The 24,610-nt window shown below is 40.8% G+C and overlaps 1 protein-coding gene across 1 annotated transcript in view; it reads right to left on the bottom strand.

The window, feature by feature from the left end:
- LOC119648081 (neural/ectodermal development factor IMP-L2) overlaps positions 1-12,368 on the bottom strand; it is a 58,927-nt gene extending 46,559 nt beyond the window's left edge. Inside the window, exon 1 of the mRNA XM_038049567.1 lies at positions 12,167-12,368. Within this exon, the coding sequence (XP_037905495.1) occupies positions 12,167-12,187 (21 nt within the window). The 5' untranslated portion in view covers positions 12,188-12,368. The remainder of the gene's footprint in view (positions 1-12,166) is intronic.
- Between the last annotated feature and the right edge of the window lie 12,242 nt (positions 12,369-24,610).

Here is a 24,610-nt window from a genome sequence, read left to right as displayed (position 1 = left end):
TCCCTTAAGAAGTGGGACATGAAAACCCTAGTAGGGCTTTTGACGGGACACTGCCCCTTAAACTACCATATGGAAAAGATTGGGGTAGTGATTTCGGCTGTGTGCAGCCAATGTGAGCAGGAGGAGGAGACAGCCCTACACTTTTTATGCAGCTGCCCGGCATCCTCAGATCTTAGACCAAGACACCTTGGCAAGGTTTTCTTCAATGAAGAATCTGCACACTCTCTGATTCTTGAGAATGTTCTCAGATTCGCTAAAGCCTGCGAACACCGTAGGCGGGAAGCCATTGAATAGGCAACTTACGGGGATAGTACAATGGGCCTAATAATGGCCTGAGTGCTCGGAGCTGCGGCTCCCCCCATTTAACTAAACTAACTAACTTTCGAGTTTCTGTCTTCACAACTGGATGGTTGAGCTGGACATTTTTGGGTCTCCAGCTTTCTAACAATCTCCCCTTCTTGTTAAAACCAATTTGTCCGGTGGTCGTTACGGAAATAGTCCTCATTGAAATGTCAAAATATGTTGTGCCTTGGCACAGAGTTAACAGTCTCAAAACTACAACGATATAATTTTCTTGCCCGCATTTGAAGTTTGAAAATTCAAATTTGAAATTTCGGACTTGAGGCGTCAAATTTCGGTCACGGAAGAAAAATCTATCGTTGTGGCTGCTCTGCACCGCTTTGCCGCTAAACAGGGCTTGGTATTTTTCAGGTGGAGAAGAGATGGGGGGAGACATCGCTTGCTTGTCAAAGTGGAGTTCGGGAGAGATTACGGGTTTTTTGGAAAAGTGAAGGTGAAGCGTGGAAGGAAATCGAATTTTTCTGCGCTCCTGCACTTCACAACATCTTTCCGGTGAGTGGCATTCGGGGCACTCAACTGCAGTAGTTTAATTAATCTCAATTTGGCTTTAATGATAGTCATGCGTAAAATCTAAGTTGCTTTGCTGGAAGGCGTCAGTCCTCCCACTTATTTAAGGTTCCTCCTATTATATTAAAGCGGCAGAGAGTGAACAATTAGGTGGGTGTGGGCGGCCGCAGGGCTACCATGTCATCTGGCCCCTCATGAAGAGAAAAGAAAGACGGTGGCCACTCGTTGCGTAGGTGCCAGAATCGGCTCAAAACAAGTCCTTCGCCGTACATTCCGTACGCGTTAGTTTTCTTTATGATTTTGTCCGCTCCTTTATTAGGCTGCTTGGCAGGTTCTCCCCTTTTGTATTGAAATTTTCGGTAGTATCAACCCGCTTCGAGACTTCACGTCTCTATTAGAGTAATTTACCCCCGACGGGTTTAGTTTTTTTGACTATTGAGTCTAGCCACGCGAGTAAAATCTTTGTGTCCTGACAGGTAGATAATATTTCGGAACCAAGAACTCTGGCTCTCTTCTCGCCGAACTGCTGGCATTTAAGTTAGCGCCAGCACGTGCCGTGCGGTTCCATATATTTCTTCGGGCAATCGGTGTTCACGGCCGGCAAACCTGTTAGGGGAGTTTGGTTGACTGACAGCCTTGGTGACCATGTTGTTGCCAAGATGATGCAACGCTGTCCTTTCATCGTAACAGAGTTGAGGCCCAGCGTGGAGCAATAGTTGTTGCGTATGTAACAGGTCTAGATCCTTCTTTTCGGTAACCCACACTTATACAGTACTTTGCCAGCCTAATTCGGATGCATGCGGTATTGCAAAGGTTGTGGTTGGGTTCATTTCAGAAGTGGTCGTTCGTTAGTTACGTTCTACCCCAGTTCTGAACATTTTGCGTTCGTATCAATGTTATCATTTTGTAAACCTTTGTAGTCCTGTTGCAGTATTTATTCCGGCCCATGAGACGAATCCGGTCCCGAAAGGAATCATGCCCTTGTTTCTCCTTCTCCTCAGGCCTCATTGTTGCCTGTTCGCGTTTTTTCGCCGTTTAGCGTTTTTCGTCACAATTCGAAGACATCCATAGTAGCAGTCAAAATAAATCATTTTAGAGGTTCAATTACGACGCGATGAAAAGTGGTAAGGTGCAATTAGGCTAGAGACATCTTAGAAACTATGGTCAGAACAACCATAAAACGTTTTGTAAAGTTACTTTAAGTACATCCCTAACCCGTCTCGGACGATATTTAGAAGAATTGTTATTTTCGCCCATCATTCAATTGCTCATGCATAATTTTCTATCCAGAGCTATTAAAGGCAAGACCGTCATTTCTTAGAATTCATAATTTTTGCCAAGGATAACAGCTTTGTGCGTTATATTAAGAATATCATACCAACAGTCTGGGCAAAAGGAGCTGAAAAGTATTCATATTCATGTTGCCCAGGAAATTTATCAGCAAAACACAAAGTTGTCCTTAGGATGTTGTTTGTGGTGTACAATTTCATAAAATATTCACTTCAAGCTATTTGTGTATTTTCTGTCTTCAGGTAATTTTAGAGAAAATGGCGGTATTCTGTTTGTCGCCGAGTTCTCTTTGTGATACCCGACGGAGTAGTATTTCAGATACAGTGGTGGGTGGAATGGCTCGCAGTACACGAGATAATAATCCCAAAAACTGAAATTTGAATCCATTTATCGCACGTGCTAGTATCAAAATCACATTCCTTTGTTGGCATACATATGTGCATATGATTCGCTATCTAACAAGGTGTGAATTATTGTTATAGGTATGATACTTTCCAGCAATAGATAGATTTGATCGTTTGGACTTGAATGTTTCACATTGTCGCTAACAGAATGACGTTATAGGTGCGTACTCTTGTGTTTACGTTAGTTTAAACATTACCCGCCCACTATTGTACAATTGAGGTTCAATTATCAAATTTTATTTATATCGAAGTCACGTACGTAAAAATATTGATATCTTTGATTGGAAACTCAATATTTGTTATCCGTGGGTTTCCAGTGAAAGCTTAGGTGAATTCAATTTCTAGTCAATTGAAACTTCTTTCGAAATTCCGTATGATAAAATTATATATGCTGACGGTAATAACAAAATTTTGTATGCATGGAAATATAATAGCGAATCCCATTCGAAAGCCTTGAAGGACTCTCATTTCTGATATTATATATTTAGCGAGGCAGGATAAACCAAAAAACAAAAAACTTTGGAACCGCTTAAGAGTTTGTAATTCTACCTTATCAGAGACCAACTAAGCTTGGATTTTATAACGATATAAGAATTATGCTGGGACAGGAAGACAAGGCTTGGGTGGTAGTAAACGTAAAAACAGAAGAAACAAATCTCGAAAGACTTCTCCTTTACAAGTTATTCTTTTTTTTATTCTTCTATTAAAATCGGTTTACTGTCTGTCTGTCTGTCCGTCTGTCTGTCTGCCTGTCTGTCCGTCACACGCATTTTTCTCGGAGGTGGGAACTGTGAACGCTCACGCATATAGTAAGTTACATCCTTTTACGACGAATTTAAGGGGGGGTCCCCATACATGCAAAAGTGGGGTGTAAATTTTTTTTTCATCAAATATAGTCATGTGAGGTATCAAATTAAAGGTCTCGGTTAGTACTTTTCGAAGCCGGTCTTAGTTTTGATTTTTATTGAAATAGTGGGGAGTGCAGGGGGTTGAAAGCGGTCTTTTCTTTTAAGAACCCATTCTCAGAAACTACCAAACCGAAAAATCTGAAAAATAATCAGGGGGCTGCTACTATATGGTGCCTCCATACCGATACCTGTTCAAATAAAGTTAATAATAGTATATTACTATAATTTTTAGTAATTGGCAGGAAAACCCCCCTCAAGTTCACCCTAAAAGCCTAGAATTTTGCAGCAGTATAGGCTACAGTATAGAGCATAATCCTGCCAAATTTGGTGAAAATCGCGCTATTACTAACAAAATTATACTAGGTCAAAACTGTCGCTCCTCTGCAAATTCAAGACTATGAATGTCAATATCACTTGAAAGTGGCTATTTTCACATAATATATGCATATTTTACGTGCTACATGCTAATGGGACAAATGCACACTCAAATTTTTTTCTAAAAGGAATACACAAAACCTTTCATACCTGAAGCGTCTAACTTCCGGTTTCCCGACTTGTTTATATTTGAAATTACAAGAAGAGAGCACATGATGAGGAGGCAGTTGGTTCCTGAAATACAGTACTGGTATCTTCAGATACGTTAAAAATCAACCAATAAAGCAAAATTCTGTTTGAATTTGATCCTTTCGTTGACCTATTGGCAAGCACATATGACCTCCAAAAGTAAGCCAAAAAACAAGTTCTTCCCCCAAAAAGATACGGGTATTCTAAAAAGTAGAAAATAATTCGATCGAGTAATTTTACAAATTTAAAGTGAGAAAGAAGAAGAAATAGTGAGTATAAGTTGTAAAAAAGGGGGCGTGTCAACAGAAGAGAGCTTGTGGGGGTACAAAATCCCATTCCTCAATGGGGTTCCTTGGATGACGACTGTTTTGGCCGTGTCGTTAAAAGACGTATTTTTATTATTTGGCATGGATGGTGTTTGAATAGTTTGGGTGGTGCCATATTTTTATGGCCGCGCGACGGTTGAGTTCAGCTTTAGTCTTTCCATCTTTTTACCCTGGATTCAAACCACTCTTTGTGTTTGTCTCGTTTCTGTGGGCTTATCGTTTGCATAGCATTAAGTGTGTGTATAATAAAACTGAAGTCTCGTTAAAAAGAAAATGAGCGGAAAATAGCAACAATAAAGCAAGACTCTGTGGACGTCGTACATATACTGCACAGAGTGGAGAAAATATGATATTTCAGAAATTTCACTTGCGGAAGCTTGTCGACAAAATCAAGACCCTGGTGTGTACAAATCTACATCTAGCCTTTAAGGAGTTTGCTGATGAGTATTGGATATCAGTCAAATTTTGTTACAAGAATTTGACCAAAAAAGACGAACATTCACCGCATTGCTGCGGAATTTGTGTCACCCCTAATGATATATAACAGAAAGGCCATCGCTCTTCAGGTTTGTCGGGAACTTTTTGATTGCTTAGAAGAAGATGCAAACTTTTTACTAAGGGTCAAGATAGTGATGAATCGTTGGTTTTTGATTATTTCATTGAAGCAAAAAACCAGTTGTATCAGTGGGTGAATGTGAAGGTCGATCCGATGTCAAATTGATGCTGAGGCAGCTGTTTTCTTCGAATACATTCTCGAATGCTCCATAGTGAACCTAACTTAGTACATTAAAGTTCTGAAATGCATGACTGACATCATTTTTCGCAAAAGGCCGAAAATAAGGAGGAGTGGTGGGCGATTAGTTTTTTCATTCTACACTAAGTACTCGTAACTTTCTGGCTAACTTTCAGCTACTATTCCTCTCTACCTTCTTTACTCACTTGACCCTCCCCATTGTTTCTTCTTTTATTTTATAAACTGAAAAGTTTCATCAAGAGAAGAAGATTGAAGACCAGATTACGGTAAATGCAATGAAGAAGCTGGAAGACATTGCAAAAGAGGTATACCAAGACTACAGAGATAAATTGAAAGTGGAAGCGAAGAGGAGCATTTTTAAAATAGTTTCTTTGTTTTTTATAGTTCTTTAAATAAAACTATTAAAAGAGAAAGGAAAGTTTCCGATTAAAATACAGATTTATTTTTGAAAAATTCGCAAAAACCGAAAATACCATAAATAAATTATTTAAACTTTCCAATAAAGTCTATCAGTCTAGTGTGGTAAAATTGGCTGGTTGTGAATGGAGGTTGATGCCACTGATCGATCAAGGCCGCTCTTATGCTCCTTGAAAGCGTGATATATTGACAAAAAGATTTATGTTTTTAGTTTGTCTGGGAACTTTCGGGATTGACACAGTTCAGCTTACATCATTAAGATAAATAGTTGCTCTATTGTAATGCCTGTCAAGCACGTTCGAGAAAGGATCTATTTTTGATTATCGAAAAGAATTCCAGTAATCTCATGGCAAAGATATGGTGGAACAGGTGGCATTTTAATCCTAAATTCAGCGATTGATTCACTACTGAAGTAAGCCTTTTTATTACTTCACTCTTATCTTCACCTTACTGGAAAATTATTAGTAAACTTAACTTTAACACTCTCTCTGACTCTAATATCAACGACGGAAGATTTGCGGTTTTTCCGTCAATCATTGAATCAGATAAACTCAGACCTTCCGAGAAGGAAGGAAAAGGTGGGGGATTCTCCCCGGATCAGGAGTTTTTTCGGGGGTCCAAAGTAGAAATTTCAATGAAAAGCAGGGATAATATGAGGGCTTGCATATTTTTCGCCTCGGGCCCGACTTTTCCTATTCGGTGTCCATAATTTCTCCCTAATACCTTGGGTAGACCACTGTGCAGTCAAAGAAAATTCTCTTGTAATTTGTTTTTTTTTTTTGGTTGAGAAAATTATCCAAGCAAGAAAAAAGAGTCGATCTGTATAGATAAAATGAAGGTGACAGAAAACCAATGCCAAAATTGCTTTGCTGAATTTGATACTGAAGATTCACCACCTTCTACAAGGTAAGTTGTAGTTGAGACAAAATAAAAGTATTGAACGAAACAAACATCCGAATAAGAACCCGTGGAATGATTGGGAGAGTTTATGATCACGAGAAGCTCCCTAGACTAATTTAATTTTGATATAATATAGGATCCGTTCTTAACGTCTATAAGCTCCAAACAAAAAGGGCCAAATTTACGCAAAAAAAATATCTACCAAATTTTTTAGATGCCAAAATTTTTACTCCAAATGAGGACGTCGAAAAGAACTTAAATGTGCTTTTTAACAGCAAGAATCAGATGGGTCAATTTAACTTCTGCCAAAAAGATACAAAAGGTATTGAACCGAAGTATAGAGTATATAATGCAATAAAATATTTATATACTACTACTAAAAAATCGTTCTTCATTTTCACTGAAAATAGAACGGAATTACTTTCCCAATAACCTAATATTTTTTTTTTATTTTTTAAATGAAAATCGCGAATTTTCTCGGGATGCAAATGGTGACAGGGACTGTAGACGTCATCCTGTTTTAGAGGAAAGTCTACAAATTCTATACGCAGAACAGTTCCATACAGCTCTTGTAGAGCACACAAGTGCTCATAATTGACATTATAGGAAATTGAAAGCCTTTCCAATGAAGCAAAGCCAGAAATGATTGCTGAAATATGGAATGTAACAATTGCAGGAATACGTTTAAAATTGTTTTTTTGGCAATGAATAATACCATGATGCCCACCTCTAGGATCAACGTAGTATATTATCCAGCTATCTTACATTTCAGCGCAATGGGTGACATACATATGTGTGTATTTCATACTGGAAGGTCTAAAGACCATCCAGGATTTGATATGATTTGATTACGTGGCTGGCACAACCGGGCCGTCACCTCTCCGTGGTGCCTGCTGGATAACATGAACGACGGTCGTACCGAGTGTGAGACGGCATATTCTCATCTCCCAGCGAGAAGTCGGGAACCCCTCTTAACAATATCCTTTCATCGCCCAAGGAGGGCAACAGCCTCGGAGCAGACGGATTCAACGGCAATGACTTCATCGATGGAGTATGGTTTACTCTTTTGGAGCTTGGAACGTTCGCACTCTATACAGAATCGGAGCTCAGCGAGAACTTCTCAAAGAAGTTTCAGGATTCAGCATGAACATCCTGGCAATCCAAGAAACGAAATGGCTCAGATGCAAGTTTGACGACATACGCTTCCACACAGCATTCACAAGCGGAAAAGAGTCGGGAAGCAGAGAATTTGGAATGGCATTTATCGTGGACAACAAATTCAAAGAACGGGTCATTGACTTTAGAGCAATTAATGAACGACTGGGTGCGATCCGTATCAAAACAAAATTTTTGAACTCATGGCTAATGAACTACCACGCACCAACAGAAGAAAAAGACGAGGCGATCAAGGACGAGTTCTAGAATACCATGAAACGAGTTTATGACGCACTGCCTTTTAACGACATAAAAATAGTGTTAGGGAATTTCAACGCCCAGGTTAGACAAAAGGATTCTCATCAACGAACAACTGGAAGGCAGAGCGTCCCTGAAGATATCAATGACAACGCGCAACGTCTTATTGATTTCGCTAGCAGTAAAAACATGACGGTAAGCTCTACCTGCTTCCCACATCGCCATATTTATAAAAGGACTCCCATTGGATCCATTGGAAGCGCCAACTTTGATGAACCTGGAAGTTGTCAACAACACACCAGTCGAACCTCCTTCTGTTGAAGAGGTGAAATCAGCCTTGTGCGACCAAACACACTGAACAAGGCCCCGGGATTCGATGGTATTCCAGTTGAACTGTACAGAGGGGAGGAAATTGCTTGGATAATCTTCTCCACAAACTTATTTAAATTTGAACAAATGAAAAATTACTGGACGACTGCTACAAGAGCGTAATTTGTCTTATACGGAAAAAGGGAGACAAATTTATCTGTGACAACTACAGAGGCATTTCATTGTTATACACGTCCTTCAAGATTCTGACGAAAATCATCCAAGCCATATAAGGACGAATTAATTGGTGAATACCAATGTCGTTTTCAAAAAAGGACGATCCACGATGGACCAAATTTTCATGGTCAAACAACTATTGGAAAAGTCCCGTGAGTTCAATATCGATGTGCATCATCTCTTCGTCGACTTTCTTCAAGTGTATGATAGCATCAAATGGGAAGCACTACATCGTATCATACGCGAGTTCCGCCTACCCAAAAAACTGGAACGAATAACTGAGCTGGCATAGGTGCCTGGCAAGCTAATGCAATGCTTCGAAATGAACTGCGAACTAAAGCAAGGAGATGAACTCGCCCCCATACTTTTCAACCTTGCCCTTGAATACTTTATCCGCAAGCTGGAGTTAGGTACCACGGGAGCATTGCTCTACGAATCTTCGCAAATAGTGCGATTCGCTGACGACATACACATCATGGCACATTCAATTTTCGACGTCAAAAAAGTGTTCCTACAACTGAATGAAGCAACGCAATAAGTGGACGTAAGAATTAATGAATTCATGACTCAATCAAGAAAACAGGCACCAATACGAAAAAAACCTAACAATGAGCAACTTTAATTTTGAAAACGTGGACAACTTTATTTACCTAGGAATGAACATAGTGAAGGGTAATAATGAAAAGGACGAAGTCTAGTTACGAATAATAATGACCAACAAATCATACTACTCAGTCCTAATAAAAAGTAAAAAGTGTGATGGCCGATGCTGCTAGGTCATCATATAGGTGGTGGTGCTAAAACTACGAAAATTGCAGTGGACCGGTAGCGTAGAACGGATGGATAACAAGCAGCAAATACCAAACAGGGTATTCAACGACACCCGGTGAGAAAGCCACACAAACGGTGGGAGGACTCAGTAGACGAGGCCAGTAAAAAGCTGTTGAAATTTTCCAACTGGAGGACGCTATCGAAGGATGGACATGGCTGAAGGAAGTCTACCCTAGAGCCAAAGGGCCGATTTGGCATGCCACGCCAGTGAAGATGAAATTCGACAATCTGCAGTTCTTGACTTCTTAATGAATTAAGTATTTTGTTTAAATTACATCGGTTAGTAACGTGGTTTCGAAACCCCTTACGCATATGTATTGACAGGCGGAACGTCAAAACTATACAGATGGATCAAAGTGTAGATTTGGTGCTCTTGAAATTGAGTAAAATTGTTTATAAACTTACCGCAGGTCCAAATTGTTCTGGAAAGTTTATAACATTGAAAAAATTGTTCTTGGCCTATACAGTTCAAAATGAGGAACTAATTCTAAAATGGAAGAGAAAGTTCACTTCACTCAAGGAAGATAAACTTTTCATTGGTAAATATTTCTATATCGTCCCAGAGCTATACGGCATCGACCAATTGAGAATCCTAAAGGGAGATAAAACATGAAGTCAAGAGTCAGCCACAACGATGAGTCGGCGTCGTCCTTGAAACAGTTTGCCTCATTTAAGGACTTTGGGAAACCATACAAAGTTCAATTAAACGAGAATAGGAGGTATGCCAACAATGAGTAGTACAATTATTGTAGTATCCACATAATTGCTCGTATTCGAGTATGATATAATATCGGGTGATCCAGTATGAGGTACTTTTTCCAATAGGCATCGTAGGACGTGACAAATTTCATGTCGGCGTAGGTCCATCTTACAGTATTGACGAAGTGAGGCAAATTGTCTTCAAAATCAGCGACCAGTGAAAAAGGCTTCTCGTGCTCTTCAACCATTTTATAGTGTACATTCGTGAAGCAATGAATGAAATTCTTTCCAGTTTTACTTTATTGGGCTTTCATCCACCGACTAGAGTGTATAGAAGCTGGTCTAATTTGACGTTTATGTAAAAACCGTAATCAATGGATTCATTGCCGTTCCTAAGAATTAGGTTTTTCATATGAGTTGAAGCCATCTGCCCTTCGTTTGCTCCGTAAATTTGGTCTATGGGCGGTGGAGCAGCTCCGAATTGTTCTAATTTTTTATCGAAAAAAGTGTTCAGCGAAGGAGCTCGGTTTTGCCTGAAAGGATACGTCAACAAATGAGGTTGTTACATTTGGACTGATGGGTAGCCAGAAGCAATCCAAGAGCTATGAATTCATCCGGAAAATACACTGTTTGATCCGGTTTATGAGTAGACGGCATAAATTGACTGTTTTTTTAAAGGCGGAAGGATGCTTTTGATTTGACACCTTTGGATTACTAGTTCTACTACTAGCCACAATCGATTGATATATTATTGAGAGTAAATAGAACACGCGGTGTTAAAGGGATACCATTCAATATGGTCTGGAGAGGGCTTGAATATTTGACCCACAGAATGGACTATGGGCAAGCTATTTGCGGACGGTATTTAAGGGACATTATCCTTAAATATGAAATGTCATAAAGAGGACTAACCTGTCAAATAAAACATTTTTGGTAATTAAATTGGCTTTTTATGTATTTTATTCCATTAGAATGCAGTGGCAAAACAGAGGAAGGGATTCATAAATCTTTGAAATATTAAATAATGAAATGGATCTTTTTTAAGACTTACCAAAAAAAAATAAGGATTGCGAATGGGTTTCCATATGTACCTTGACGCTCGATGTAAACGTATTTGAACTTTTGGAAATGATTAAAGGGAAAGTTATCTACTGCATCGAGTGGATTCCAGTGAAAGTTATTTTTTTAAGAATTGTGGGGATATAATCCAAAGGAGCTTTGGTATTTCTGCTAGCTAACACAATAAATGAATACAATTTTTTTAAAATATGAATCAACCTTGAGTCGAGGATGGCAAGTTCGCAATGAATGCATGTACCGCAGATAATCTTTCGGGATATTTGAAAACAAAAAAAAAAGTACATCAGATAGATTATACCACCTTTGTTTTTCGAAAGATAAATTCTTCCCAATAAGCTTTTTAATTTTAAATATATCCGAACTACGGGCTATATTGCATTGATTGTATCGCAATAAAATCGAAGAAGTAGAAAATATGTATAATAGGAAAGCAAAATCAATACAGAAGTATATATTGGTTGGTTCAAAGATACTTTTGTGTATCTTCTTTTTTAATTTTGAATTTATTTAAAATTGAATTTAATCCAACTTAATTACATCCTCCCTAGGTCTCTCTATTTAATTAATCCGACGGTGAATTTGAATGAAGGAAAAAACACAATTTTCACAATTTTCACGAGCATCTAACGACCGGAAAATACAAGAGTGAACTATTTAAAAATTAACTCAAACCATAAATTATGTTTTCAGTATTTTTTTTTTTTTTCAAAATTCAAAGGGAATTAGCCAAAAATTAAAATTGGACGAAATTATTGTATCTCACTGACCTACGTCCACTTAAATTTTGTCAAACCTGCACATAATTTCGGTACTCGTGGTGAAAATAAATATGAGTAAAATTTTTGAGAACTTATTCATTCATGATTCATTTAAAACTTAAGATACATTTGAGAATGGGCTTCTGATCTTTTGATTAACAAAGTTTATACCGGTGAGTGGAAATTAAGATTTAATATGCAAAAAAGTGTACACATTTCCTTTCACTTTTAAGATACTAGAATATATTCAGATACAGAACTGATTTTAATGTTCATAAGGAGCAAAACTGAACTTAGCGGGCACAAACGTTTCAGCTGGATAGTTTTTTTTTTAATTTATTTCTGCACATAATCCGCATGGTGAAATTAAAAACTAAAACAAACAAAGTACTAACACACTTTCACGTACCTTCATCCTTATATCTTGCATGATAAACTCGCGAAACGTCTAAGGATGAATAATATATCACAAACTATTCCCTAACTCAATCAAGAAAAATCACTTGTTAACGAAATATTTTTAACTGAAAGCAGCCGTTAACGATTTTTGTGCTTTCGAAATGGTCTTCACAAACGTACGAGTTTGATGCTTCTTAATGTTCTTTTGTATCCTGTCGGAACGTAATGATAACCAAAAGCTCAACGGAGCGGCTTTTATATATCCAGAGAAATATCTTTGGGTATCCTGGTCGCGCTACTCCCCACGCAAATCTTTCCGCTCTCATCTTCCCCACCCTCGGTATTAGGCTAATAAAAAGCCAATTGGCTTCCAGTGAAGTATCGTGGCTTATTTCTTATTATTTGCTATTTTTTGCTTTTATATTTCGATGAATGCTAACTTGTTACTTATTCACAACGATTCAAATTGATTCCAGCAAAGGCAAGAGAATATAAGTGTATGACAGTGATTTAATTGACCAACTCTTTTATTTCCACTGACCATCTACATTTGTAAAATGTATGTAACTTGCCCCTTTACAAAAAAGATACACTCATCTGTGTTCTAGGTATTCAACTATTGCAAGAAATTTAGATTTTACAATGACTTAAGGGTAGTCCATCTAGTCAGAAGTCCGAGTAAAATCTCATCTCAAATCTCAGGTGCTAACGTGGTTCATTTATCTAATTCATCCTTAACTATCTACAAAATATTTAATCTAAAAAATACATTTTCCTTTTTAAAATGCTATTGTGCATTGATTGCTGGTCTTAATATATCATAGTAGTTGGGTCCATTGAGCACGGCAGATACTAGATTTCATTCAAACTAGGCCTCAAGATTGATAAATCTAAGGCACGGAAGGATGGATTTAGATTTGAGTAATATTATGATGAGTCATGATACTATAACTCAGATGTCAAATCATTGTTGGATTTATATTATAGGACATAACACCATGCGTAAAAATACGGTACGGGACAAAGCGGCTATGATCAAATTACTTTTTTCAAGAAGTCTGTGAACCCATTACCAAATGTGCGTCATGTCCGGCCAGATCCGATTTTTTGAAATTATTAAAAATACTTAATCCTAGTAAAAAGAATTTTTGTTACAAGAAAACGCAAAAACGGTCTATGAATTATTTTAATGCAGTTGTTTCAGGGGTCATAGGGTGGTACCACCCTATTTCCACCTCCACGTGGTGATCGCTGGGAGTCCTTTCTTCATGAAAAACTACAGACAGAGAAGGATGAAGGCGAGTCTCCCGCGCCTAAAAACGGGAGAAAATGTACCAACTAGTCCTCCAGGTTAGGGGTTCAGTAGGGGTGACAATCCTACACGGAAAACCGATGTTACGAAGCCACGGAAGGAGCATCGGACAGGATGGATAAAACACAACGATGGATCCGGCAACGACAACGTATTAACGATTTGCGCATTTTCTCATGGAATATAAGGCTGATGTAACAGAGTTGCAGGAGATGCTATGGACAGGGACCAGTTTCCTGGAGAAGAGTCGCTACACCATATATTCTACCGGCCATCCAGTAAACCATGTGCTCGGAGTAGGTTTCTTAGTCAGCCAAAAAATGAAACCTGGTGTTATATAAACATAAGCGAACGGCTATGCACTCTGCGCTTGCGAGGCAAGTTTAGAAATATAAGCCTCATAAACGTTCACGACCCTACAGAGAAGACTGCAGAGTCGGAGAAGGATACCTTCTACGAGGCAGTAGAACGAACCCTCGCAACCTGTCCCAGTTATGATATCAAAATCATACTTGGGGATTTTAATAGCCAAGTAGAGAAGGAGTCCGTATTCAGGCGATACGTTGGCTCCCATAGCTTACATGAAAATACAAATGATAACGGACTGCGGATTTCTTAGTCAGCATGTAAGGAAAGAAGTGAGCTCATTCCCCTGCACTACCAAGCGGTTCCACACAATACACTTCGACATAGTAGGGCCATTGCGAGACTCGCACGTTTATAGTTATTGTCTCACAATCATCGACAGGTTTACGCAGTGGCCTGAGGAAATACCTCTGAAAGACATTACGGCGCAATCTTGTGCCGAAGCTCTCTGTCGAGAGTGGATACCTCGCTTTGGCGTCCCTGCAGTGGTCATCACTGACCAGGGAATGCAATTTGAGTCCACCCTTTTCTCGGAGTTAGGCAAACTCCTAGGGTTTAAACGCCAGCGGACTACTGCATACCACCCGCAATCCAATGGGATGCTAGAACGTTGGCACCGGACGCTGAAAGCCGCCATTATGGCACACGACGATCCGTCCTGGACCCAAGTCTTCCCTCTCGTCCTACTCGACCTATGTACAACCCGCCGAGAGGAATTTGCTGCCAGCCCCGCGGAGCTGGTATACGGGGAGAACCCGAGACTCCCAAGTGATCCGGTCTTTGACAAGAGATCGGGTCTCACAGAATCGGGGTTGGTGCGTCTGCTGAGGGACAATCTCCGACGCATCAAGGCCACTCGTCCCACCCAACACTCGTCCGCACCTGTCTGTGCGCCCAAGGAACTGGACACGTGTACGCACGTCCTGGTCAGGACGGATGCCGTCCGGAAGCCGCTGCAGCCTCCTTACGAAGGCCCGTGCTGCGTTCTCGAGCGGGGAGAACATTTCTTCCAGCTCAAGATCGGTGGACACAAAAAGGCGGTCTCCCTGTCCAGGCTGAAGCCCGTGTACAACCCTAAACAACGGCGCGTTCGCTTCAAGGGCTGATGGGGAACACAGTTCCGGATTCGGTCACTGAATCCCCTCGGTTTCATTTGGGGACGGAGTGATGTGGCGCGAATGTCGCGAATACCAGCGGACAGATGACGCCACCGGCCTCCACTCAGTTCAGACCTCGCTACAAGAGTGAGGAACAGAGTAGGTGGCGAGAAACGTCAGATAAAAAATAATAACAAGAAAAAAGAGTTAAGAATATAGTTGGCAGTCATTGTGAAAAGAACGAGTTTTGTGCATAAAGAAAATAGTTATGGACGGAAATCAGTATAATTTCTAATATCCCTGAATTATAATAGGAGTACTTTTTTGAAATTGTGTATTGAACGTTGTTAAATACAAGCTTCTAAAAACCTGCTGTTATCGGCTTTGAAAATATAAGCGAACGGCTATGCACTCTGCGTTTGCGAGGAAAGTTTAGAAATATAAGCCTCATAAACGTTCACATCCCTCCAGAGAAGAGTGCAGAGTCGGAGAAGGATACCTTCTACGAGGCAGTTGAGCGGACCCTCGAAACCTTTCCCAAGTATGATATCGAAATCATACTTGGAGATTTCAAGAGTCAAGTAGAGCGGAGCCCGTGTTCAGACGATACGTTGGCTCCCATAGCTTATATAGGGACACCAATGATAACGGACTGCGGATTATTCAGTTAGCAGTATTGCACGAAATGGTTGTTGGAAGTACCTGATTTGCGCGGAAAGCAGTCCACAAACATGCGTTGGCCTCTCCAGACGGGACCACGTGTTGATCGAACGCCGCTACCTCCCAGCGTTGATGAATGTAAGAACATATAGGGGGGCCAATATAGACTCGGACCACTATCGCGTTGGCATAGTGCTACAATCCCCTCTAACAATCAGATGAGAATTAACACTGAAGCCATTCACACCACAGCCCTCCGCAACACCTATAAGGGCGAAATGGATGCCGCAACAACCGCAGTCAACATAGATCCTGGAAGAACGTCATCATAAATACGCTCACAAAGGCATTTGGCCCCAGCCGCAAAAAGAGTCGAAACGGCTGGTTCGACGATGAACGTAAGCTAGCAACGGAACGGAAAAATGCTGCATACCCATCCCCATCATTTGATGCTCAAAGTATAGAACAGCGAATCAGTGCCTGACAACTGGCAACGAAGCATTATCAGTCTCATAAATAAAAAGGGGGATATCACACAGTGCAGCAATTATAGAGGCATCACGTTGCTGACTACCATCTATAAGATATTCTCCGCTATATTGCTAGGCCGGATAACCCCATACGCCCAGAACATCATTGCTCCATACCAACGAGGCTTCACTCCAGGCAAATCAGCAACAGATCAGATTTTCTCTATGCGTTTTTCGACAACCGATGGAAAAACTGTTGGAATATGCACATCAGTTGCACCATCTTTTCATCGACTTTGAAGCCGCCTATGATAGCATAGCCAGGGTTAAACTATACACGGCCATGAGAGAATCGGTATCCCCACGAAATGGATAAGACTGACTAGGCTGACCCTGACCAATATGCGAGGCCAGATAAAAGCAGCAGGATCACTCTCGAGACCATTCGACATCAACAACGGTCTACGACAAGGGGATGCCCTATCATGCGCCCTCCTTAACCTGGCCCTTGAGAAAGTGATTCGCGATGCCGAAAAAACTCCTCATGTAGAAGGCCAAAAATTCTTCGGAGGATTCTTCTCTCGAACACGGCCTATGGTGAGACGTTTCGAGCGAAACAGTTTTCGTAAGCTGAAATAAGTTCTGTTGGCAGTCAGCAACCGTGAGCGGATTTCATCGTCATAGCTGTTATCGGTTATAATTTTCGCCCCTAAACAGGAGAAATTATCAACGGTCTCAAATTTGTAATCTCCTATCTTTATTGTTCTCATCTGGCCAATGCGATTCGATGTTGTCGCTTCTTTGTTCCTTGGTGCTAACGTTATCACCATGTACTTCGTCTTACTATCATTAATGCCCAGCCCAAGACCTTGCGCCGCCTGCTCGATCAAGATAAAGGCAGTTGGTACATTTCGGGAGCCAGGTTAAAAATGATGTACGATAGAGCATCCCCTCATCTCAGACCGTTGTCGGTGTCGAATGGTCTCAAGAGTCCTCCTGCTGTTTTTATCTGACTTCGAACAATGATTAAGGTCAGTCTAGTGGGTCTTACCAATTTCGTCGGGATACCGAATTCTCTCATGGCCGTGTACAGTTTTACCTTGGCTATGCTATCATAGGCGGCCTTGAAGTCGGTAAAAAGGTGGTACAACTGATGGCCATATTCTAACAGCTTCTTCGGTATAGGCCGATGATGTTCTGGACGTAGGGGGCTATCCACCCTAGAAAGATAGCGGAGAATATCTTATAGCTGGTACTCAGCAACGTGATACCTTTATAATTACTGTACTACATGATATCTCCCTTCTTATGTATGGGACAGGTAGTGTCTCGTTGCCAATCGTCAGGCATTGATTCGCTGTCCCACACCTTGAGCATAAGTTGATGAACCACTTGGTGTACTTGATTGCCTTCATATTTTACCAATTCGACTGTAATTCCATCGGCTCCTGGCGGACTCTTTCTTCTATAGCAGTATTTGTACTTCGTCTTCAGTTGGCGGGACCTCCAACTCGCCGGTATTCTTATTGCTGAGCAGTTCATCAAAATACTCAACTCCTCGCTCCAATATGCCCATTCTGTGGGAAATCAGATTTCCCTATTTGTCTCGGCAGGATGAGCGTCGAGGTGTATAATACCTCATCCTGCCGACTTGTTGGTGCTTTCAAGCTCACAGATTTCTTGAAATTTATGGTTTACCAAAGTGCTAATGTCGAAACTGGCTTGCTACCGAAACTCAACCATGCCTTGGATAGGGTAGAGCCTCAAAACTGCGACCTTTGGCTATCGAAAGCAGTTTATGATTTGCTCTTAGAATGCGCTGAGTGATACCTAACGATAATATCGAGGATCTCAAAATGTCCGCTTTCCCCAGCTTAAGCAGGAATCCCTGCGGTACAAGCTGAAGAATCGCGGCCTAAACGAAATGACTCTGGAGAGTAGCCTCCTCTTTATTGGGGTACTGTGTTTCGTACTCGAACTCAGTAGCAGTAGACGCGAATCCAGTGTTGGACTGTTGCTACCGGCTGCTACAATCTTATGACCTGGGAGACGATTTATGAGAGGATCTTAACTGTCAGATTCCGGTCCATGATAAAGAGTATTTTTGGAGAAGATGAATGTTTTCTATGAGCAGTAGAAGCTTCCTAAAGGTGATGTTGATGGGGATCTGATTGAGAAAGTGGGGACCTAACGTGATCTCGGTGGCCTTAACAACAACGGTATAGATTTCTGCAACTAGTCATCTCATCATCAACGGCAAACTCTTCGAGCAGAACAGAGTTCGACAGGCCGACAATGAACAGCGACTCAGATCGAACAAATCGCGATCACCAATAAATTTAGGAGTTTTCTTCTGAATGTGCGTAACAAAAGAAGTGTTGACATCAGCCTCGAACGGCACCATCATTTGATGGTTTTCTCCCTTGACTTGCGTGTCTCTACTGCGTCTGCTAGCAGAGGAACAGATAGCTCGTGAGAGGCCTGAACTACCTTTAAAAGTATGTTTATCAGACTTTAACGTTACCTAGCTAATTACAAAAACGAGGAGGTGGGTCGATGAGCGTACTGAGGATTCTATCGAGGACTACGAGCAAGGATGAAGGTAACGTGATAGAGCGAAAAGATTAGCGCAGCGAACGTTGTAACAAACAAGACTCCAGTATTTTGTTTGTCAAAGAAGCAGAAACTGCCGCGAATAATAACAATTTCGCTATCACTAAAGCAGTTAGTCGTAGTCCTTTTGATGGTCTTAATAGAGATGTTCATTTCAAGTCGAACAATTTTTAAGGTTTTGTGTAAACACAAAACCTTATTAAAATCGGTTTACTGTCTGTCTGTCTGTCTGTCTGTCTGTCTGTCCGTCTGTCTGTCTGTCTGTCTGTCTGTCTGTCTGTCTGTCCGTCACACGCATTTTTCTCGGAGACGGTTGCAGCGATTGACACCAAATTTGGTGGAAAGCTGGGAACTGTGAACGCTCACGCATACAGTGAATTACATCCTTTTACAACGAATTTAAGGGGGGGGGGTCCCCATACATGCAAAAGGAGGATGTAAATTTTTTTTTCATCAAATATAGTCATGTGGGGTATCAAAATAAAGGTCTCGGCCAGTACTTTTCGAAGCTGGTCTTAGTTTTTACATTTGTTGGAAAGGTGGGGAGTGCGGGTGGTTGAAAGTGACCATTCCTTTACGGGGGCCATTCTCAGAAACTACCCAACCGAAAAATCTGAAAAAAATTGAGAGGCTGCCACTATATAGTGCCTGGGCTCCGAAATACCTTCCATACTGATATCTGCATAAATAAAGTTAATAATATTATATTACTATAATTTTTAGTAATTCGCTGAAGAACCCCCCTTAAATTCATGCTAGGACCACGCAACAATATAGGGTATAATATAGAGCATGATTTTACCAAGTTTGGTGGAAATCGCACTATTACTAACAAAGTTATAATACGTCAAAGTTGTCACTTCTTCGCAAATTCAAGACTATAAATGTCAATATCATCCGAAAGTGGATATTCCCACATAATATTATATATGCATATATTACGTGCTGCGTACTAAGAAATACACAAAACCTTTCGTACCTGAAGCGTCCAGCTTCCGGTTTCCCGACTTGTTATATTTCATCTTGCTTTCATCATTACATATAACAGTGAACAACTTTGTGAAATCAATTGATGAAAACGTCTAGGGCAGAGGCAACTCATCAGACGCTGTTTCATCTGTCAATAGGATAGGGTGGGCGGGTCACTTAATCTATATGGATGAGGATAATCCAGCCCGGAAAGTCTATAAAGGCAATATCTATGGTAGAAAAATAAGACGAGGCAGACCCTGCCTGAAATGAAGCGATGGCATAGGTCAGGACGTCAGACAGCTTTTAGGGCTATCGAATTGGTGGACCTCGGCGCAAAACCGGGATGTCTGGAGTTCCTTATTAAGGCAGGCCTAGACCGGATACCGGTTGTTGCCCCGTTGATGATGATGATTAAACCGCAAATAGTTTTAATGTAAGCTAGGCTAAAGTTAGATTTTTGTTTGGGATATGAAGGGAGCGTTTTCCACCTGTTGCCACTTTTGGTCCCGTTGCTCTCAGGGCAGAGGTAAGGCAGCGTCCGATGAGTTGTCTCTGCCCAGGATGAAACCGGTATTCTTTCTTTTTGTATACTTGGGTGCTAAGCCTCAAACGAGGGGTCATGGACCAAAAGACGTGGGAGTAAGTTTCTCATCATTTGGTCCGGTCCAAAATCAAGCGGTTTAGGATCCCTCATATCCCAAACAAACAGAATTGTGGAACATTTCATCCTGGTGCAATATAACATATTATTTGAAAGCAGACATCTTAAGATCACATTTAGATTAGATAAATTTTAGAGGTTATTTTTTATGCAAAAAAAAAACAAATTGAGAAGATTTTTCCTCTCTTTTAACTATTTTTCAACATAGTTCATTCATTCATTCATTCATTCATTTCCGTATTTCCGGCGCAAAGAAGTCCGCGGCTAACTCGTTGAGAAACCTGAAAATCTCATCTTGTGGGGTGCAATGTCAGGGCTATAAGGGACATTGGTAATGACTTCCCAGCCAAATCCCTTGATTAAGTCCTGCGTTTGTTACAAGATGTCCGTTGTTCATCGTGGATGTCCATGCCGGCGACAGCGGACTCCCCATACCATTTGCGGATATGTTGAATGCTTATAAACGTTTCCCCCTTTTCTGTGTGCAAAAACCGGATGACCGCACGAATTTCGCACCTGGCGGTGACGGCGACGACGAGATCCACCGCGGATGGTTGTTGGGCCGGTACTGACCGTCGCAGACGGGCGATTGTTATTGTAATCGGTGGTGGGGGAACCGGCGAACAAGGCGGTGTTGCCAGATTTCACCTAGGTGTGGCAAAGTTACAGTGTTGGGAATTGTATTTTTGAGACGACCCTCGTATGAATGTATTCGCCAAGCAACTATTAAACATTGAGGTTTCGTCCAGACGAAAAATTTTGAAGAAGCCCTCAAATTAATAAATTCCAGAAGAAATATCTCGAAATTCGGAATGTAGTTTTTTTTTAAGGAAAAAAGGATCTCAGACTATATACATAAGTGGTTTAATTACTTCGTGATTTAAATTGTATGTACTTTTCTTATGTAACAAAACAAAAACTTCGAATTTACTGGGTAGTGTAATTGCTTTGTCTGACCCACTCCGTGTCAGATAATATGTAAAAAGACACGACTCGATAGGAACGAAAATGTCATATTTTCGTGCAGTACCTAGCAACGACTAGGTCTGCAAAAAGTTGTCCTACGGCGACACTTTCTATCAGGGATAATAAAACAATAACTTATCTTTCGTTAGAATGGTATTAATTTTCAACAAACATCGATATTTTGGGAACATATTATTGTCCTCCTCAGTCCAAGGTATCTTTCTACCACACTTTTCTAGGTTATCTATTTCTCTTCTACTAATTGGACTTGATGAATAAAGATTTATATTTGTTTTGGGTGGGGTCCTTATTTTCATTTTTTTAATATCTTTATATATTGGGCAGACTAGCAAATTTACTGTGGTTGTTCTTACGATCACTAAAATGTTGTTCGAGTACATTTCCTTGTTCGCCTGATATTATTTGATAAACACGGTTGCGGTAAAGAGACCAGATGACGGAGCGATAGTCAAGAACGGGAAACGGGCTGGAAGGGCTAGACCGAGTTGAAGTCAAAGGAGGAACGAAGCCAGCCATTCAGTGGCTGTAGTGGTGGAGTTTGTAGTCGTAAGTTGTACTGAGGTCTTACACAAAGCTACAATAAGATAATGGAAAGTAGGAGAAGAGGTTTGCGGAGAATTTGAGAGTCCCTTGCATTTCCAGCGTTCAGTGCTAATTTATTTGTAGAACACCAGAAAACCAGAACGTCTAAGTTCAACTGAAGGAACACAGGGGAAGCCACAGTCGATGAAAACTTAAGGCCATCGGCAGAAAGGAAACAATGGACAGTGAAGACAGAGGAATGACGAAAAATATAAACGCTGGCGGACCGAGAATCGAACCTTATGGAAATCCTGAAGAAGATATAATACAGTCGTAAGCAGCATAGTATGAGAAAAAGTTGGGTTCGGCACGTAAGGGAGACTTTACAGCGATTAGGTTGCCTCAGCCTGTGGCCCTACTCAAAGCTGCACGATCTCAGCCCGAGTAACCTGCGGTAAGCTTAGAATCCAAAATCGTATCGTCCAGCCAGGTTTTAGAAATACAAATAATGTGGTGCTGATAAGCCAGGCCTCATGTTGGTTCTTAGACCTCCTACCTCGTGCACAAATCCATTGAAGGAAAAAAGGAAATCCCGTTTTCCCGAGAGCGGACTCCCTACATATACATATAAAATGGTACCACACTTGGTAGATCACACATGCCCGTACATTGGTTTCAACTAGCCTGGCTTATGCAAGACGTTTTCAACTATGTACTAGTAAGAAAACATATAAAGTTCGGAAAAAGAAAGGATTATAGAAGATATGGGAATGCTGTGCTATAATGGAAAAAAAAACTACAAGTAATTACCAGAATTCTTAGGCGAAGCCGGCTTTACGGTTTCTTACCGGGGCAGAGGCAAGTCGTCAGATGCTACCTGCCTGCTAGGAGCAGCGTGACCGAAGCGGCTCGCAGATATTGCCTGGAAAATTTCTTGATCAAAGACTGAACAGGAAAAGGCATGATGGTGGCCCTATTTGAAATTCTGGCACCAAAATGCTTCTTAAACAATATCTGATCTGAGTTCTTCTTCTTCGAAGCGCTACAGCTTTGGTTTCTCGGATATAATACCACTGTTTTTCATTGATTGATTTGAAGTTTCTAGCAAGTGTCTTGAAGGTTTTGTCAACAATGAATGCTTCCGTAACTTCCAAACTTTTAAAGATTGACAATTTCATGTGTTTCATGTCATGCTGTTTGTACCATCGGCCTACCCGAGAGGGGTGTTCAGTGGTGGAAGTCAGAATTGAAGACTCCAGAAGAACGATTTACTGTCTATCTGCCCGTTTAACTATCTATCTGTCGATTATACGCATTTTTCTCTGAAATGATTACACCTATTGACACCAAATTTGGTAGGAAGGTAGGAACTGTGAAGCGCCACGCCGTGGTGAATTACATTGCTGAACGTTGGCTCAAGGGGAGCGCTTCCATTCACCCAAAAGACGGGTGCACATATTTTTTTCAACGAATATGGCGATGTAGGGTATCAAATGACAATTGTAGAAGCACATTGGCTGCAAAAAGGTAGAGTGAGGGCGTCGGAAAGGAGTCAGTTACTTGAGGGACCCATTCTCGAAAACCACCCAGCTGAAAAATCTGAAAAAAAAATAATTCAGGGTGGTTTGTGTATATTTCGTAGTATCCAGGCTCCGAAGTACTCTCCGTTGCAATAGCTTCAAAAATTAAATTAATAATACTGTATTAATATATTTTGGAAGTTTACTGCGAGCCCCCCTTAAGTTCATCCCAGGTTCATAATATAGGTTTTAATATGAATCACTATACCAATATTATAATTTACAGGTTCAGATACGTGAAGCAGTCGTACTAAACACCTTCTGTACCATTCAACGTATCTTCGTCCCAGCACTTTTTCCCAGTCTATTTCATCACTGAAGTCCACAAACTACTTTATCAAAACTTACTTCTTGGAAACGTTTCTTTCGTCTGGAAACCATGTGGACTTCGTTTTTTTTTCAAAACTCGCCATTCCTCGGTCAAAACTCTAATCCTTAAGGCCAGTGCAATCTGGTGAGTATTGTAGCCTTTCTCGAGCGCGGAAACTTAAAACCAATTTGGTCTCACATTCGCAACTCCCACAATCCCGTTCAGCAATCTCCTGCTTTTATTAAATTCTCTGGCCCCTCTGCTAACTCCTCCTAATTATTTTGTGACCTACTCTACCGTTACATTTACTCAGTCTATGCTTCCTCTCCTCCCTTTTCTTTTCTCCCACGACTGCATGCAACCCCCCCCCCCCCTCCTCTTCTTTGTATCTTTTGCCATTTTGCGTCTTACCCCTTTCCTTGTCGTGCAGCTCATTAGCAACCTTTTGATTAAAACTGGTCAGTCCGTCTCCCTTCACTCCTAAATTATTTCGCTCCTCTCCTCCTGTTTCAAAATCTTGGAAAGATATGTCAACGACAGGTTGCCCGCTCACTTCTGCCCACTTATAGTGAAAGTGCAGCAAGGCTCCATTAAACCTGGGTGCATTTCATGTAACCTATTCAACTTCACCAAGTTTGTAGCCAAATGTCTAAATTCACAGCAGTGAGCGCATAATATCTACGCTAATCTCGCTAAAGTCTTCGACACTGTATATAACATTTTATCCAAACTCATATATCTCGCTGTTCCCATATCACTTGTAACATGGCTTGCCTCTTACCTTTCCAACTGATCCTGCCGCGTCCTTTTTAACAACTACGGATTCCGTTGCTCTTCCCCCTCCTCCGGTGTCCTTTAAGGCTCTATCCTGGGCCTTTTATTATTTTTATTCTTTATCAACAAT

The sequence above is a fragment of the Hermetia illucens genome, chromosome 2 (assembly GCF_905115235.1).
Source record: "Hermetia illucens chromosome 2, iHerIll2.2.curated.20191125, whole genome shotgun sequence".
Taxonomy (NCBI): domain Eukaryota; kingdom Metazoa; phylum Arthropoda; class Insecta; order Diptera; family Stratiomyidae; genus Hermetia; species Hermetia illucens.
The sequence above is the reverse complement of the archived record's forward strand: the minus strand, read 5'-3'. Positions and strand labels throughout refer to the sequence as shown.